The sequence below is a fragment of the Chaetura pelagica genome, unplaced genomic scaffold (genome assembly GCF_000747805.2).
Source record: "Chaetura pelagica isolate M959 unplaced genomic scaffold, ChaPel_1.0 scaffold108, whole genome shotgun sequence".
Lineage (NCBI taxonomy): Eukaryota > Metazoa > Chordata > Aves > Apodiformes > Apodidae > Chaetura > Chaetura pelagica.
This window is the reverse complement of record NW_009970718.1, coordinates 1,897,085-1,916,066: the sequence shown is the minus strand read 5'-3', so window position 1 is coordinate 1,916,066 and position 18,982 is coordinate 1,897,085. Positions and strand designations below refer to the sequence as shown.

The window sequence follows — 18,982 nt, the reverse complement described above, 5'->3', positions numbered from 1 at the left end:
ATGTAATTTCTTCAGGTTACTCTAAACTGCATAAAAGATGTGAGTGGGTCTGTAGTTCTGACAGCTGGCTTCTGAAAAGAAATTCCACTTGTCCCAGCTGGAAATACTGTCTTCCTGAAAGACTACTTCAACAGCAATGGCTAGTGTCAGCTGACACAATTTAAATTATGCTATCCCTATTCATGCTACATGGAAAATAACTGAACTAATTAGAATATATTTATCTTGCATCATTGGCATGTTTGCTAAGTCATGGGTCCAACTTTCCTTTGTCTAGGAATACCTTTGTTTGGGCATGAGGAAATTTTCCTCTTACCTGTGCCATAAACCTTTCAAGAAAGGTAGAATGGAGTAATTCACAACCCTGTGAATTACTGTTTTGCAGCAGAGCAGATGTATAGGACAGCACTAATGCTGTCTGTGCATCTGCCAGTGCTTTGTGCTGTGCTAAGGTTTGCTGTGTATCTGCAGAAGAGCTTTAAACCTCTGGAAGAAAATTAGAACATTAAAAACATGGTTAAAGGGCTGCTGATGGGCAGGGCTGTTTGTCCACCCCACAGTGTTCAGTCTGTCTTCTCCTGCTCGAAAATCAATATGCCAGATGCCAGAGCCAACCAAACGTTTTGTTTTGTTCTGGCAATGGCACCTGGTGTGCTAGCAGTGTTGGCAGGCAGCTGCAGTGACTTCTTTGCCATTCACTCTGGCCCTGCTACAGACCTGGGCTGCCAAAATGAAAAGATGCCTTGGATTCTTGGGAAAAGGAAATAATTTTCAGTCAGCAGCCCACTATTTAAGTGTCAATACATATAAATTATTTCTCAACTACCTCTTCTGCTTTACATGGCTTACTATTCATTACATATTCTTTTGCATGGAGAGTTAAGTAGGAGACCACAGGTGATATTTTTTTAAATGTGCTCTTTCAGAGCGGCATACTCAACAAATAATAGCAAGAACAATCTATGGGGGTCCTTCTGTGACCCAGGCAACAGCTGCAGTTGTACTTTGTGAGTATCTTGTGAGTTTCAGGATCACTTGCATGACCTACAGCCTTGTCTTATCTGTCAGCATCAGCCCTGTCTCTCCAGTTGTCAGCGATCACTCCAGACAAACTGGTTCACCAGTAGCACCAGGAGTACTGCCAGGGCAAGCAAGGCTGAATCATTTGCTCAGCTAGGACGAGGTGTTCAGTGCTGGGAACTGCCTGCTGAAGCAGCAGGAGGAGCTTGGAGCAATCTTGGTAGCCTTGCCTCTATGGAAAAGCTTATCTGTGATTGCACTGGTTGTCTGGTGTGACAAAACACTTGGCTGTCAATGTTCCCACAGAAATGTATCCTGCATTGCCTCAGAAATGAGGAATGACAGTTACTCAAAGGAACTCAATTATCGTCTGAGAGAGTCATTGACATGTTTTTCATCAAAACGGGATTTTTTTTTTTCAGGAAAAAAACTGGAAGCCAGAAGATTGTAACCCTGAAAAGCAGAAAAAGGACAGGTCTTCTCTGGTCAGCTGTCATGTCTGGGGATTTCTGTGTGAGGAACCTACTCCTGCTTGTTAAAGAAAATAGAGATTTGTGAATGTTTTTACTAATAAATTCACCTCAAGCATACACCAGATGTGTTACTGCTTTCCACTTGCAAATAATCCACATTTAAACAGCCACATGGTACAATGGGCCAACAGTAGAACTTCTTCAGGTGCAAAATGGTGGTTAATTAATAGGAAAAAGACTATAGTTTTGGAATTTCTGTGTTCTTGGAAACAAATGTGTCATGCATAAACACTGAGGTACATTAAAAGCCTGTCTTAAAACTATTCATCTTTAAGCCTGGAAGCCTGTCTCACATATCGGAAGATGAAAGAAGGATGTCCTCAGCTTCTACAAGAGTAGAAGAGCCCAGTCTCAATGGACTCAATGGTGCTTGTTTCATGGCAGGGAGAGGCCACCATCCCTCCACAGCACGTGACAACACGTACAGTACAGTGCAGGGCTCACGCTCATGAAACTGGCCATGTGCTATGCAGTCTTCATGTACAGGTAAGTCCCATCACTGTGCAGCCCTGGAGAGAGAGGTAAAGCAGAAGGCAGTCAGTGCTGCCAAAACACAGCCTCCCTCCCTCTGCTCCCTGGGCACAGCTAGCAAGGAACGATGGGAACAGTAATCGGTAGGGCTTGGGAACAACATGGCAAACATGCAGACAAATCGACTAGTGGGATGAGAAGAAGCAAAGAAAATAAGTTAGTTTAAAAGGCCAGCTCAGCTTAAATTTGGCCTTTCTCTTCAGCAGGGCAGAAAAAAACTTAAATTCCGCATGAAAGTTACCACAGAAATGAAGAAAGCAAGCAACTGGCCCAGCATGTACTTCCCTAGAGCAAAATAATAAACTTTTACTAATAAGGATGTAGTTTGAGGAATGGGTACTGTTAAACCAGGAAGGCCAATACAGTTTCCAAGGTCGCTGGGTAACAGGATCTCTGGTAAAGAAGACAGATAGGAACAGGCAGGATAAAACATCTTAGAGGGCTGCACAGACTGCATAAACCAGAGGAAAGGTACACTGTTTAATACAGAACCTTTACTGGAAGTGCTCCAATTAGCAAGAAGACACAAAAAAACAAGAGCAGAGGGTTAGTGTAGAAATTCTTCCTAGTTCGAAACATTTGTTGGCAACTCCATTTGGCTTTCTAGCAAAGTAATTTTTAGATTGTGAGACCTTTGTAGGTACACGCAGAAAAGGCTGTGATTAGTACCACATTCCCCTGCAGCTGGTCACATCATTTTACATTTTAGTGTTCTGATATAGATGTACTAACAGCCATTGTAACTGACTGCAAACACTTCCTTTGAAGCCACATAAAGCTTTTTACCTCTATATTGTGTAATGTCAGAAAAATAATTGAAACAGCCCATCACTGGGTTCTATTATTATAGATAATAGTAACTTAGAAATTAATGAAATACTTGTTTTAGGGAGACAAAGACAAAATCTTTTTATGTGGAGGTAAACGAGGGTGTTTTTTACAGATAATATCTAAATGAGCCAGCAGTGCCTAAACTCAGCTTTAAACAGCTGCTCATCTGTTCAGATGAGTGAATTATGCTGCCACATTAAATTCTACATTTCACTTATTTCTGCTGAGCAGTATTAGAAAGTAATGCTAGTTACACAATTTAAGCACAGAAATGATGTTTTAATATATACCCTACACCATCATTGCCTGTCATACAATACAGTTTAAGTAACCTTTTATTAGTTTTTCTGTACTGAGCTCAGGAAGATTTTTCTAAAACATATTTTCTGAAGTGGCTCAGAGCCTTGATTTAAAAACAGCAGGAGCTGAAAAGCAAAAATTCAAGCATAATTTCATGCTTCTGGAGAACAAATTTTCAAATTTATCTTCTGTTAGAATTTCTCTCTTGATAAAGTTTTTTCTTTAGCTAGAGCCACAAGAATCAAATTCCATACTCTGAAACATTCAGATGAACTTAGATTTAGGATCCTTCTAACATTTCCTACTTTGACAGAAATCATTCCTCCTTCCCTTCCCACTGGCTTAATATGTTTGTATTGAACAGGCACAGAAGAAAGACCAGTTAGCACTCTTCCAACGCCTACTTCTGAGAGCCCTGTTGTCAACTCTCCATCTATTGCTTCTATGAACAGGCTTCAGAAATATAGTAAAAACATATGTATTACTCCTTAAAGGCAAGAACATCTTGACATTGAAGTCCGTCAAGTATTCTGAAAAAAGCACAGAGAATTTCAGTATTTAGTAAAATGTACTATTTAATAATCTATGTAAATAAGGTAAAACCACATGCAGTTGTTTCCTATATGGTCACTGGCACTTAAAAGTATACCTGAGTTTGCAAAGATGTGATTTTGTCTGCTCTTTGTATCTGTAGCAACAAATAAATCTATTTACACATTAATGCAAAACTGCCAAATAATCACAGTACAAACTGTACTTCTAATGAAACATTTATGATTTAATATACTGTCAGTAGATCTGAAGTTTGGAAATGATACAGTTTTCAAGAGCACAAAATGCCTGCTTGTAGACTGTTGTACCTCTGGGGCTGTCTAGTCTGACCTCCCATTTCTATGGGGACTGTCACCAACCCTGGATGTCATCAGCTGCAGCTCTTCCCAGCTGAGTCACAGTAATCTCCAAAGACCAGTATTGCACAGCCTGTCTGGGTAACCTGCTCCACCACCCTCTGGGTGAAGTTCTCCCTAATGTCCAACCTGAAACTCCCAAATCACAATTTCTGGCCACTGCCCTGTATTACATCATCTGCCTTTATCAAGACTGCAGATTCATCAACTTTGTAACTGCTCTTCTTACAGTTCTGTACTTCTGCTGGATCATCCCTCTCCACCACACTAAACTTTGTATTTATTAAAGGAACTAGACTCTGAGGAACTTCCTTCACACTAAAGAGCTGGGGACCTTCCTTACTACCAAAGAGTGTTTCTGAAGTCCCTTGGACTTTGCCACTGAAATAACTGGAAAACTGTCCTGGTTTTAGCCAGGATGAAGCTATTTTTCCTTTTACTGATTTCTTTTTTTTTTTTTTTCTTTTCCTTCAGCAAGCTTTCCTTTAACTAGTAGCAAAGTGTTCCAACTAAGACTGGCAACAGCTGGAATGTTTTTCTAACTGCTGGGTCTCCAAGGTCGCACCTTCACTCTGCTGGCTCAGACACTACAGGGAGATCTATGACAACCCCCGTAGGAGGCTGAGTTAGACAGACAGCAAAACTCGCCAGAGAAATTCCATTCCATATATCTACGTAAGCTCCGAGGAAGGTCAGAGATCACAGAAGACAACTTCCTTCCTGTTTCTTCTCCCCTTCTCTTCCATCCATGAACAGTGTCCAGGGAGGACTCCGTCCATCCATCACCATTGACCCCCAGGCTCGAGCTCTCCTGATCCTCATCACTCTGTGCTTTCTCCGGCAGTAGCTCCGGGATTTCTCGGGACTGTTTGCAGCTTGGGAGATGCTGTGGGAGTTGCTGGAGGTGGGGGGAGGTGAGAGGCTTTTCCACATTCCCTGAACATATTTGTATATAATTGTATATAATTTATTTTGTCATTGGTGTTTAATTAAAGCTGTGTAGTTTAGTTTTCAATCCAGCCAAGTCTCTCTTTTTCTCTCTCTCCTTCCCTACCTGGGTGGGAGGGGGAGGGGATCGAGAGCATTGTTGTCGGACCTGAGTCAAACGGTGGCAAAAACTATCACTGCTGCCTTTGCCAGAGAATCACACTGGCTTTTGTTCTCTTAAGAGAGAGGATTCATCAAAAGATGTGTTACAGCAGATGCCTAACCTAGGACTTCTGAATCACTCTCACTAAGAAAAAAAGGATTTAGGTTAGGTGCATGAAAGAGAGACGTATGAGCATGCCAGCACTCCAAGGTACCCACAAAAAGTAACAGCATTGTTAACTGCTGAACTGAAAAATACCACAAGGATCTGAATAATGCAGTTCCACAGCTTGCTACTGAAATTTAAAATATGCAAGAATTGTCATGACTAGAAAGTGTTCCCTTCTTCATTCCTTCACCTCTGTGACCACGCCTGAAATTCAGTCTAGATTAATAGGGAAAAAAAAATAATGAGATGAGTCTTCCAAAGATTACTTTAAATCACTCTAAGCAGTACTTGTCTGGCTTTGATTTCTCAAAGCAATTAAAAATACTATATAAATGTAGTTCAACAGTTAAAATGTCCTACCAAGAGGTAAAAGCAGAATATGCATTTGTATGAAAACATTATGCATCAAAGGGATTATATTATTAAAGCAAAACACTAATTTTGGCATTACCTCTATGAGCTATGTGATTTTCTTCTGTGATATTCTTTTTTGCTATGTTGCTACATTTAAGCATAAGAGAATTAAATAATGACCTTTTGGATTTTTCCGTCTTCTTATTGTAGAGTACAATGAATATAAAATACCAAGCAAGTTGTTTCATAAAAGTGAAGGAGTACAGTGTTCCTGTGTTGGTATAATAAAAAAACTGGAAGGACTTCTATGATATATCTCAATAACTGGATAAATTAATGGAGAAGGACAGTTCAGCCAAACAGAATTTGAATGTCAGGCCTTTAATTCGTTGATGATTTGATGGTCCTACTGAAACGGTGGCAATCAAAAGCTCGCTGCATTAAAATAAATAAATAAATAAAAATCTAACTGCACAGTGAACCAAAATTCTTCCTCTCCTTAAGCATCCTAAAAGTCAGTCATTGTTTAGTAGGGAATATCCAAACCACTGAAAACAGTAAAGAAAGGCTTTCAGAAGAACTAATCCTTTGTCCATCAACTAAATGTTATTCAAGCATTTCGTAGCACACTTTCCTGAAGCTGGTAGTATAGGGTCAGCTGTAGTGAGTCTGACCAAGGGTCCCTCTAGCTCAGGACACTGACTCCAATAGTGGTTCATAACAGATGCAGTGGAAAGGGAAAATATTCATGACATTCAGAATATTCTTTCTAATTATGTCAAAGTAGCTCCAGAGCTACTTCACAGCTTCAGTAGCTCTTCAGTAGCTCTTCAGTCAAAAGCTGAATATAGGACATATTTTAAAACATGGGCTGATAGACCAAGCCTCTACTAGTAACTTTGTACAACATCCTGCTACATGAAGTTCCACAATTTAATTTTGTGCCATGCAAAAGACTATTACTTTGATAGTCCTCAATCTGCTGCCTGTTAATTTTACTGAGTACCATCATTCTCTTAATGTGAAGAAAAGTAAATAATCTTTTCTTACTTACCTCTTCTGTTCTTTATGACTATCTTACTAGCCATCCTTACTCTAGCTGAAGACTCCTTCCCTCTTTCACACGCCCCATCCAGATTTCACTCCGTAAGTGCAGTGCCCCCACTGATTTTCTTTATACTTTTACAGTATCTTACTTTAGTATCTTCAGTATATTTATTTCCTGAGATCCAAAAAGAATATGTTTTCCATGAAGGTCACACCTTCCTGTAGCATTCTTGCAGGCGTGGCGATAGTCAGCAAAATCTCCAACACGTAACAAGTTAAAACATGTAACAAGGTGTATGAAGGTGCCATAGATATTTTTTTTGCTGATGTTTAGAGGCACTGCAGGGTTCTCATGCCTCCATGTGCCTATGTAATAGCCCTCAACAGGGATTTTGCAGGCAATTCCCAAGCTCATGCTGACAGGCATGTGGCAACTCAGAGTGATGACGAAAGCAGGAGGAATTTATATGGTCCTTTTCAAGACAGCTGCCACATTTTCTGTTTTCTGATGAATAGCAGCTATGGATTCCTGTCTTGTCAATATTCTCTGATAATGAGTAACCTATCCTGCTCTTCATTTTTTGTGTGATATTGTTCTCTTAAACCTCTGTTGCATTCAAAATCGATATGTACAAAACATCCAGTTTTTCGCTATAAAGCCCGTCAACCCCGATGGAATAGCTCAGTTGCCCTTACAGCTAAAAATGAATTTTTGTTCTATTCACACTTTCTGTGTATCCAGGTTTTCCCATATAAATAAACAGAAATTACAAACAGTATTTGGATTATAATAGAGTAATGCAGACTAATAAAATGTAATTAGATACAAAAACATTTCTGCAATCTGTCCTACTGTTGAGTTCAAATACGAGAAAAACAGAACAAATTAGGGTGAACATGGCTTTTCAAGAAAATGCTTGTTCTAGCACTGAATATGTTGTAATGTATGGAATTGTCAAACCATAGTTGTCAAAGGCTTGGAAGGAGGTAATACCAATAAATCAGAATGGTGACAAAATGAAATGGGATGATGAAGGAAAATCTAGAGAAACACAAGAGAACTAAATATGATGTTTTAGGCAGATTTATGTACCAGGTTGGAGTATTCTGAGTATTTTCTATTTAATTTTTGAGTCATGAGACAACAGCAAATGTATTATGAAAACTACTGTTCTTTTAAAGCAAAACTCTTTTGGAAATGTATCTTTAGTTTAGTAGAAACTTTTTGCTCCAGTCTTGTCACAGATGCTAATAAACTCCAAGATCTGCATAGGACTGTCATGCCAGTTAGAGGATTGTTTTCATCAGCATTCCTTAGGAATTTTATCTGTGTTCTCTTCTTTTCTTATTACTGCAACTATCTTTGTAACAGATGGACGTTTTCAAATTATAATTAAAATATTTTTATTATACAACATGAAATGCGAATGATCACTTGATTTACTTGACACTAATATGTGCAATAGCATTAACGCCTAATAATGATAATAATAATAATAATATGATGATGATGATGACGATGACGACAATGATGATTAAATAATTAAAATGTTTGTATGAGTTACTATGGGCAAAAATTGTGCATTACCCTTTGAAAAAGCTATGCTTTGAAATAAATACTTTTTCAGGATCCTAAACATCCCTTTGGCAAACAGAATTCATATGTGTATATATATGAGTGCAGTGAACACAGAGAAGCTCTATTTTTATCCTCTTGCTATAAACATATACAATACATAAATTATTCTTTGCCCATGTCACTGTCAATCTAAGACATTAACCTGATGCTACATTAGAATGTGAAGCTGCATGGCATCTTCCTTTTTCCTCAGTATTTACCCAAATCAAAAGTTATCTTCCCCTCTCCCCCAGCCAGAGTGAAATTGTGAAATTTGAGAGCTTGATTCTATTTTTCCTAACTTTAGCATAAATTAATTGCACTGAGGCCAGTGCAGCTACATAAGTGAAGTGAGAAAAGAATAATGCATCATATGGTTTTAGTTCCTACTGATTACAAGATTGATTTGATTACATTAATATTAGCATGATGACAAAGCACTGCAATCCAAAAAGCACACAGAAGACAAAAAAATATAATCTCAGCCTTTAGTTATATTTCAAAGGGAAGAGATAAGCTTATTATTAGCCATTGAAATGGTCTCCTTTAGTTGAACAATAGTTCCAACCTGCAGCTGGTTGTGGTATCTCAGGAATGAATTTTAAACTGTGTAGCTCATTCATTTACTATAATGGGCTTGAAAAATATCCTCAAACTCCTAACTGTACAACAGGCACTGGCCAATAAAATACAGCTGTTCATATATACAGTGAGTGATTTTGAGATAAGCACTTCTATTTCAAGGTGTTAACTAAAAAGAAATGCATGTGAGATGGCTGTGTTGGGTAAATTTCCTTTACATCATGCTCAACTAAAGCAGTGTGTCCTGTAGGAAGCTGACTGGCTATATCAGAGCAAAGTTGCTGCAGTATGTTTGCCTCCCTCTTCAGTGTGTGATTGGGTTTTCTGTGAGAAGGAAGAGGCTGAGGAAAATGTAAAAGTTTCTTCTCTAGAAAAGAGGCTGGGCAAGAAATAACATATATTTCTAGTTTCTTATACATTTGACTTTCAAGTGTAATTTAGTTAGTTAAAATGTGCTGCATTTTTAATACCTAAGCTAAGACATCAGGGCTAGCTAGGGTTCCTGAACTAGATGTTCTTGCACTTAAACCTAATTCAAATCCAATTCAGAAAGTGCTAGATAATTGCTCAGAGTACATCTACAAGATGTACATAGGGATCTTTTGAGCAAGAAGCTGAAGAAAAAACATCACCTTCCAGACAATGCCCGAGAAGACTTGTATGAAGCAGCTAATGAGTGGGTAAAAGCTATTGGCAAACATTGACTTTGGTACAACATGGTAGCCTAGCACAGCAACAGCAGCCAAACAAGTCAAGGAAATGGTTTTGCTTTGCAAAATGGTGCAATTTGTATGCCTAAAATGGGCCAAAAGATGACTTCTGATGTCCTGCCTGGCCTCCAGCTGCTGATCCAGAAGACCTTGGATTCCCTGTAGATCATGTCATGCCTGCCAGCACTGTGTGGATGTTCCTAGTAATCTGGGGCACCTCAACTGCTACAGGTTTTTTTAAAGCTGCTGAATTACACCCTAGATGACAACTGATTATAATGGGAGTTTAGACACCTAACACAGGTGTATTATGTAGATTACTGTGGATTTGAGACCCAGTGAACAGCAGGAAAACACCCATCTGGAAGATACGTAGGTTTTCTAGACATTTCTGCCTCTTGGGTGCAGCCTTCAAGTTTGCTTTAGATCTGGTCATGCCTGGTCAGTGTACAGGCTATTTTGAACACGTGCCTTTGTTGTTTAATTATCCCCATTCATTTATGCAGGATATTAATTTGGTTTGCAAACTGGAATCAGATGCCTAGAGGTCAAGTAATGCAATGGTTCTCTCTGAATTTGGTAAGACACCTTAAGTTTTGTCTTAGGTATTGCTTACATCTCCCTGTAAATAGGTAAGTTCTGTTTTGGCCAGCTGACCAACAGAACACAAATTCCTATTAAACTAGATCTTATCTTGTTTGCAAGTCTCTGAGAAAAAGCATAATTAAAAGCTTCTCACAACTATATCACACTTTTTGAGGAATTACTCTAAACCCTTTCACACTACTGGAAAATTCCCTTGAGAATAAAAATTAGCTGACATAATTAGCCATATGTAGGTGTTGAAACTACACTTCATTCTGCTCTTTGAATAAAAGCATGGTTTGTGCCCAGAAATAGCCTGAAATACTTGCCCAAATCTCTGTGTATTTCAAAGAGATTACCCTGCCTTTGTCTCCTTTTCAATCTCCTTTCCTGAGTCCAGGGAATGTTGCCTTTAAATAGGCCACCCGAGGCACAATCCCTCTCTTTCTAGCTGGGTTATACTACAAGTTGTGGCTGAAAACTTGCTTGCAGTCTGGAAGACTACAAACCAGCGTCTGCTGGAAGCACCTCTCCCAGAGGTACTAACTGTATAGGCAGGCTTGGGGCAGGTCTTACTGACACAACTGATCAGCTTCTGTGCAACACTGTACTGACACGATAGTTCTGTTTCCAGTCTGGGAAGTAAACTTTCTGCTGCTATCTAAAGGGTCTTTGCACCACTCTGATAATAGATGATGATACGCCTATGATACAAAGATGACTTAAGACAAGTCCTAAAGAGACAAGTTGCTTCAACTTTTTTGCAGCTCATGAGGCCTGCACTATGTAGTTAGGATTGTGAGACACTATTAGAAGAGGCAGTCTAAGTGGGGGTATCACCAGAAGTGGTCTGATATTTGGAAGATTGGCAGTGCTTTCAGGATTGAGCTCTACTGCTGCAAAAGTGTTCTGTGTGCATTCTGCACCTTGAGAAATATTTTAAGATAAACTTTAATTCTCAGTGCAGTCACTCCTGAAGATCTACCTCCCAAATTTTGAATGAGAATGGTGTGCCCATCTCTGGATAGTGTACAAAACAAAAATTCTCAGTCCAAGACTACCAAAGTCTGTGGCAAAAAAGAAGGGAAATCATCTGCTCACCTGAAATTTTTATTTGAGCTACTTCTCCATCTCCTCCTTCACTGTGTGCTCGGACCTCAACAACATATTCACCATCACTGGGGACTGGGACCTCTATTGTGTGCTTTCCAGTTGAAAACAACTTGCCTTCATGTTGTCCATCTGGTCTATAAAGTACCTAGGAAAGTCATAGTAAGTATAGTTATTGAAATGCTACATTTCCATGAAAACACAGTCACATACGTACAGTGTGTCAATGAAACAGTATTAGCTTTTTATTTATATGTGAAGCTTATCTACATAAAAACTTAGTGGCTGATACTACTTTTCCAGTTTTTATGTACAGTGAATCTAGACATGGTGTTTCTTCATTGTTTTCTTTGTTATAAAATTATGCCACCTTTTGAAAAATAGTTTCAGCCCTTACATTAAAAGTAAGTAATTAAATGATGGATAAAGAAATAAAATCAAATAAAAATCTGAGAACTCAGGTGGATTTTCTGACTTAAAATCTATAACCATTTTCCAAAAAAATGAAACAATTATTTCTTTTATTATTAACTATCAATGATGTTAAACTGTTTCAAATGTGATGACATATGTCTATTGGGACCTTTAGAAATGATCTCCACCCGTTATAGAATAATCTCTGTGAAACAGAGTCAGCAAGTCCTAGGAAGCAGTTCAACTCTTCAAGCAAAATTTGTACATTTAAAACATGATACTTATTTCCTTACTGCCGAGCAAGCAGCAAAGTTAAACAGGAATTAATATTTTAAGCTTTCTATCCACCCTATAGTTAGTACATATGCTTGCTCTAATTATACAGTAATTCCATCTAACGAGGTTAAATGTCCCTTCCCTTCCTCTACCTTCCCAGACTTTAAAGAACTTTTGTTCCAGGAACTGTAGCTCCCATGGAGATAAGAAAGCTGAAACAATGCATACTGGTATATGGAAAAACTATCAAACTGTACATTTTTTGGAGCACTATTTTTAGCCAACAGACAATAAATGTAATCCTATGGGAAATCAGGATGCTGCAGACACTGATCTAAACTTTTCCATAATGCTGCCTGAACGAATTTCAGTGTCCCAGTGTTTCCTCATCATACTAAGTCCCCACTGCCTTTTCCCTAAGTCTACTGGCTGCCTGTGATTTCTGAACATGACACCTTCATCCTTAGCATGCAACAAGTCTGATTAGGTACCAACTTCAACACTGTCTATAAAATGCACCTCACATCACATACACAAAGATATTTTGATAGAACATACTTTGTATCCTTCAACTGCAGACTCATTTGACTTGGCTGTCACGTGATCCCAGGTGATGATGTACCTTGAACCAGATCTGACTGAACTGATAATTCTTGGACGTTGGCTTGGAGCTGAAAAGTAACAGATGTATAATGTGCACCTAAGTGGCATTTCATAAACATTCAATGACCTTTTTATTAAGACATGTAAAAATGTAAAAAGGGAAATTAGGCTGATCTTTATATAATTAAGGAATAGTCTCCTTCCTGGAATGAGCTGCTACAGCTCCAGTAAGGCAATTTTGGATGGCTTGTGCTTTGTGGGTTTCCATTTCTGTGGTGCCAGAATGGAAGTGGCCAAAATTACCCTTCACTATGTTGCTGACCATGTCTGTTTGCTGGTGTCCAATTACATTCAGAAACTCCCAGAAATGTGGCTTAAGTAATATTTATTCATTGAGATTAACTATTTAATTAACCATTTAAAGGTGTTTCTACAGTGTTTAACTCAGTAGAAATTGGAGCACCCCACTGCAGAAACCATTAATTACATTTCACAAAATAAGCTTATAAACTGGAATCTAATTCAACACAAATGAACCCTGCGAGTGCAGATTGCACAATATACTATTTACTAACTATTTACATATTTTTAGCCTATATAAGTGTTTTTTAAATGCACAAGATTTATTTCTTAATTGAACACAGATCAGCATATGTGGAGCACTTGCCCTGTGGAAGGGAGTGTGAGACAGCTGGGCTTGTTCACTCTTTGGGAGGGGACTTATGAGCCCCCTGTCTGTTCTTACAGGGATATTACCAAGAAGAAGAATCCAGGCTCTTCAAGGTAGCATGGAAGGAGGATGAGTGACAAAAGGCACAAATTTGAGTAAAAGAAGGTCAGACTAGATGCTCAGAAAAAATCAAGCAGTGGAACAGGTTTTGCAGAGAGGTTGTGCAGTGTCTGTCTGGGGAGGTTTTCAAGATCCAGCTGGATAAAGCCCTGAGCAACTAGATCTGAGCTTGTAGCTTACCCTCGTATAAGCCTACAATCTTAGTTTCTTTACCACCTTTTGTAAGATATCCACATTGTACACATAGCAACAAAAGAGGAAGGAGAGCCTTCATAGAAATTTTCAAAGAAATTTTCAAGAATTTTTTCAATGAATTTCAATATCACACAAAGGGAGAACATTTGGTATATGAAAGAGAAATCACATTCTAAAATATGATGGATATAATGCAACATGCAGTAATGAGGCACATGACATTATACTTAACCTAATGCTTAATTTACATACGTGCTTTCCTGGTAACAATATCGATGGTTCTACTGGGAGGTCCATATCCTGCACTATTGAAGGCAGAAACATCTACATGATAGCGAGTATTAGGCTTCAGGTTTTCCAGTTTGGTTGAATATTCTTGATTGCTCACTTGTACCCGCTGTGCAGCTGCTTCTTTATCATGAGCAGCCCAGTAACGAATCTGTAAGCAAGCAAATTGAAGGATTAAATGAAAGATATTTATTAATAAAGAAAGTTTATAAACAGCAATGTGTGCTGGGTATTTCTCGACTATGTATGCTGAGTAATAAGTGAGCTAAAGGGAATCTAACAGCCATACCATGGAATTCCTTCTACAGGCTATGATTTTAACCAAGTTATGTATAGACATAATGAAATAGAAACAAATTCAGATTTTATCATGAAACCTCTTCTCATAGTGGTTTAACTTGTTCTCAGCTAAGCAGTTAGAAGTCTGGGAGATGGATAATACCTTCAGAGAACAAGATTATTTTTTCACCTTGCTGTTTTGTTTGAGCATTTTACTCTGATCTTTAATATTGTTTTCCTGCACTACAGTGTTGACTAAACTCTGCTCGTGTTTTCAAAATATTTTGTTTAAAGTGTCTTAAAATGTAACCCTTTGGTATTGCCATCTAGACAATGAGAAGTTTTCAGACATGCTGTTTGTATGTGCACATCTAGCTATGTGTACCTAACCATTTTCTAAAGTTCATTGGCTAAATTTAATCAGATTTCATAGTACAATAAGACATTTACCAAAATAGATGAGAAAAAACCTGAAAATCATAGAATCATAGAATCACAGAATCATCCTGGTTGAAAGGGACCTGGAAGATCATCAAGTCCAACCATAAACTAAATACACCTACCATAACCTGATTTACCCATTCAGTGCTTAAATCATGTCACTAAGCACTGTATCTATATGTCTTTTCAATACTTCCAGGGATGGTGACTCCACCACCTCCCTGGGCAGCCTGTTCCACTGTCCAATCACTCTTTCGGTAAAGAAATTCTTCTTAATATCCAGTCTAAACCTCTCCTGGTGCAGTTTTAGTCCATTTCCTCTCGTCCTGTCATTAATTGAGTGAAGAAGCCAACTCCCACCTCCCTACAACCTCCTTTCAGGTAGTTGTAGAGAGCAATGAGGTGTCCCATCAGCCTCCTCTTCTTCAAACTAAATAATCTCAGTTCCCTCAGCCTCTGCTCATAAGGCTTACTCACCAGAATGCTTTAACTATGGGAAAAGCATCAAATGTTAACCTTTTAACATCTTGAAAACCACAGCCAATTAACTGTGCATAGAAATTCTGCACAGGAGAGTAAAACAGTGTCAGTCTCTGAGTTTTGTCTGGTATGCAACCATTTGCATAAGATTGAATTAGTGCACAAACCTGAAAGAGTGGAAAGCTGTACTCATTACATTTTCATTTGGAATGTTTTTACTCTCAGCATTTCTTCTCAGCTTCTGCCTGTGTTCATGATTTTTGGGTATGCTACATGAGGACCTTTTACAACTTTTTTGGAAGAGGTTAATGTTGGTAATTTCAGGCTCTAGGAAAAATCTTGTTTTGTAAGATTTGACTGGTGACATTAGCTATCCTGTTATTTTATCTTTTTAATGGCATCTGCTTTGATCTTCTACTCTGCTGACATTAGTCTTCCCTGGAAACTTCATTTAAGTAATAGGTTAGAAGAGCAGATAGCTTGTCAAGGTGCTAATATCACAGTACTTCTCTATACAACTTATAGGTACAAGCCTTGTTTGGCACAGCTTTATTTTCTGTTGTTCAGGTTTAAATGAAAATGTTTAATAGAAATATTCCATTCTTTCACCTCAGGGCACATACTGTGGCTGAATGAGGAGAGTGCAGTGAAGGATTTCTCTTCACCTACTTCAAATGTCTTTGGGCACAGTAACAGCCAATATCACAACACAGAGGTTACTCTCATTTAAATACTGAAGTCACTGGTCAACGTTTGTTGCCTCAGTCTTGCCCACCTACAGGTTATTCATACTCTGATTATTATAAATGTGACAATATCTTAATGGCTTTTCTCACTGTTTCCTTGTGGAGAGAGAATCAAATTGTATCTGCAGGCCAAAGTGGCTCTGATTTTTAAATACAAGAATCCTGCCTTTCCGCAGGGACAAACAGGTAATATTTAGTTACAAAAACTCATCTCCTGAACAGTGTTTTGGAAGTTTAATCCACTACCATCTTAAACATCAGTTTACTGTAATTTAGGAACTCACACTCATGACATTCCCACCTATCTAGGTAGATATTTTACTGAGTCAACAGCCTTTGCCCCAGAATGAGAGAGGAATGTGCACCAAATCCACCCTGGATGTTAAGTAACCTCCACTTGGCATCTCCAGCAGGGTGGTAACCTCCACTTGATGAATGGTTTCAAACTGGAATGGATCTGAAACCATCACAGTCATTTCAGATGATGATCCGGTTCTGATCTTCAAGTCAGATTTTAAAAAAATATTATTATAATGAAGAAACTGTTGTAGATAAACTGCTGTTGTTGAATGCAACCAGCTGTATATCATAAGCTGTTAAGTCTAAGTGGCTGACTCAAGTGTGAGAGGGCATGTACATCAGGAGCTAGAGGAGGTCATGTCTGTCTTTGTCCCTAAATTCAAGTAAATTTCTAGTCTGCAGCAGAGGGATGTCTGTGAAGTTCTAGATGACCAAAACTTTATTAATTACAATGAGACCAATTGCAATTTTGTTGTTGATATTAGCTGGCCACTGAAGACTAATTCATGTTTAGTATGTTCTATGGTGTTAATTAAGTACTTGTTTTACCTAAAGATGGCAAACACACTTTATGTGAAGATTTTGTTAATCATAGAGCATATGGTAGAAGTATTTTAATACCTTTGACTTGCAAAACTTTATACTGTTCATTTGCACTACAGTGAAGGTAGGACATAATATAACAAGTAATACACAACATCAAACAAGACAAGTGAGAACAATGAATGAAAATGTAAACTACTTCACTGAGAGCATATTACATTTCAGGCAGAAGTAATATAATTTAAAAATTAAATTAAATTTGAATCCAAAGTATTATTGCTCTTGGCTGATATGTTGAGGGCTTAACTATTCCTATAGCGTGTACGCTGTGTGTCACACACTCTGAATGTTCTTCTTTACCTCTTGATTTAATATACAGTCTTATATACCCTTTTTTGGATCATTGTAACTACTCTTGGAAAAGAAAAACATTGAAGTAAGGTTACTCCCTTAAGAGCTAAGAAAAATAGTCTAATTTATGCTATTCCTACCATTCTCTTCTCACTTATTATTTAAATAATTTAAAAGTCTCTTGAAATAACTTGGAAATTTCTTTTGCTCTTGACCCTACAGAAGTGATATCTAAAATTAATACCCCATTGTCTCAAGAAGTCACATTTCCCCACTTTGCTCAGCAGCCCCTCTTATTAAAGAGCTTGGATAATAATCCTGGACAGTCTGCTTTTTTCTGCTGCTCTGCATTTACCTTCTTAGGGTAATCCATAGGTCATGAATCCCCAGGGGACACAGGAGGGAATTTCACCTCAACTCTAGTGCTTGTTGTGGAAGATAAGCCAGCAGTGATCTTTGGGAAGGAAAGCCTTAGTCATCATGAATTAGTGCAGCCCTCCATGCTGAAATCAGGGAAAATCACTCTATTTCATTGTGCTCTCCTTTAATCAAATTTCAATATACCAAAATAGATCAGAAGTTGTTTCTGTGTCACAAAACAAGGGGTCTCATACTCATGAAAGTCTTACAGAGGAGAGCCATAAGAGATACCTCACGCACATTAAGAAAGAATGCTAATGGGGTATTTCAGCAAACAAGGGACAGTAACGGTGAGTAGTGATAAATCTGCTTAATAAAATACGCATATATCTATCCTGCTGCATAGAAGCAGCAGGAAATACAGGTAGTGTCTTTGGCATTGCATGCACTGAAGAGCTGTGGCTTTTAGCAGGCTATTGTAAGAACTTGTAAATCTTAAATTCTCTATACAGATGGAGACAGTTTTCATACTTTATCTCTCTTTAAAGTGTGAGCTGAGGATACTCCTCTGTAATGGGAAAAGGTATCAGCTCACACTCATCACCATGAGGGCAGTTATCATGACAGGATGCATTAGTGTCATGAAAATCTGACTCCTCCTTGTGTGAAAAGTGTTGTGTCACAGGTGAAATACCTTTAGGTACTTTCCTTAGGGTACTCCCACTTCTTAAATTGTAGCATTTAGATGATTGATTATGTGATTTTCAGGTAATAATAAAGGCCGAGATGAAACTAAGAAGGTGAAACTGGTGAGAGAGGGACTTTGCTAGCTTGTGTTGCAGCTGAGCAGTAATTAAAAATAAATATTGGAATATTTCTTGATGCCAGTAGAGACAGAGCCTTCCAGACATATTCACTGCATCTAGTTTGAGTGCTCCTTCTTCCACAACTTGTATTCTAATTTCATAAAAGCTATCTGGGGCCTTGACCTTGAAGAGACCTGTCCTACGACTCCTTCAGGACTGATGGGAGATCTGATCTTCAGGAGCACAGGACTGAGTGTAGAAGCACAGGGTTGCCCTTTTTTTTTGCTTTCTCCTGTGCTAGAATAAGCCTGGTGATTGCTCTAGACAGAAAAACCCAGAATCAGCACCTTGCCAAGCTCCACGGGGCAGTAATTAATGCATATGTGTGTTTACTGTGTAGCCAGCTGGGAACTTTTTTCCACAGTCCTAGTAACTTGAAGATTACTCAGGAAAAAATACATATTCAAGGCACCCAGTTCACACTGGATTTGTGAAAGTGTAGTACTTCTCTAGGACTGAGTGGATAAGGCTACACTCCAGCTATCATATTAAGGCCACACCCTGCACATCCAGACCCAGTGTAACAGACCCCTCCACCAGTTCCCAGCATATCCCACCTTCCTTCAGACACGAGTTCTCTCTTTTCAGCCCAAAGATCTCTTATGCTCCTTTCCAACCTTCTACCATTTTTATAATGTTCTGTGCATCCTGTTCTTTCCTGCT

The 18,982-nt window shown here is 38.5% G+C and overlaps 1 protein-coding gene across 1 annotated transcript in view; it reads right to left on the bottom strand.

Annotated features, from left to right (window-relative positions):
- The window catches only part of CNTN1 (contactin 1), a gene marked incomplete at its 5' end in the record, with an annotated part of 73,393 nt that overhangs the window by 4,250 nt on the left and 50,161 nt on the right, over positions 1-18,982 (bottom strand). Inside the window, 3 exon segments of the mRNA XM_010006296.1 lie at positions 11,379-11,535; positions 12,636-12,748; positions 13,918-14,104. Coding sequence (XP_010004598.1) covers positions 11,379-11,535; positions 12,636-12,748; positions 13,918-14,104 — 457 coding nt within the window.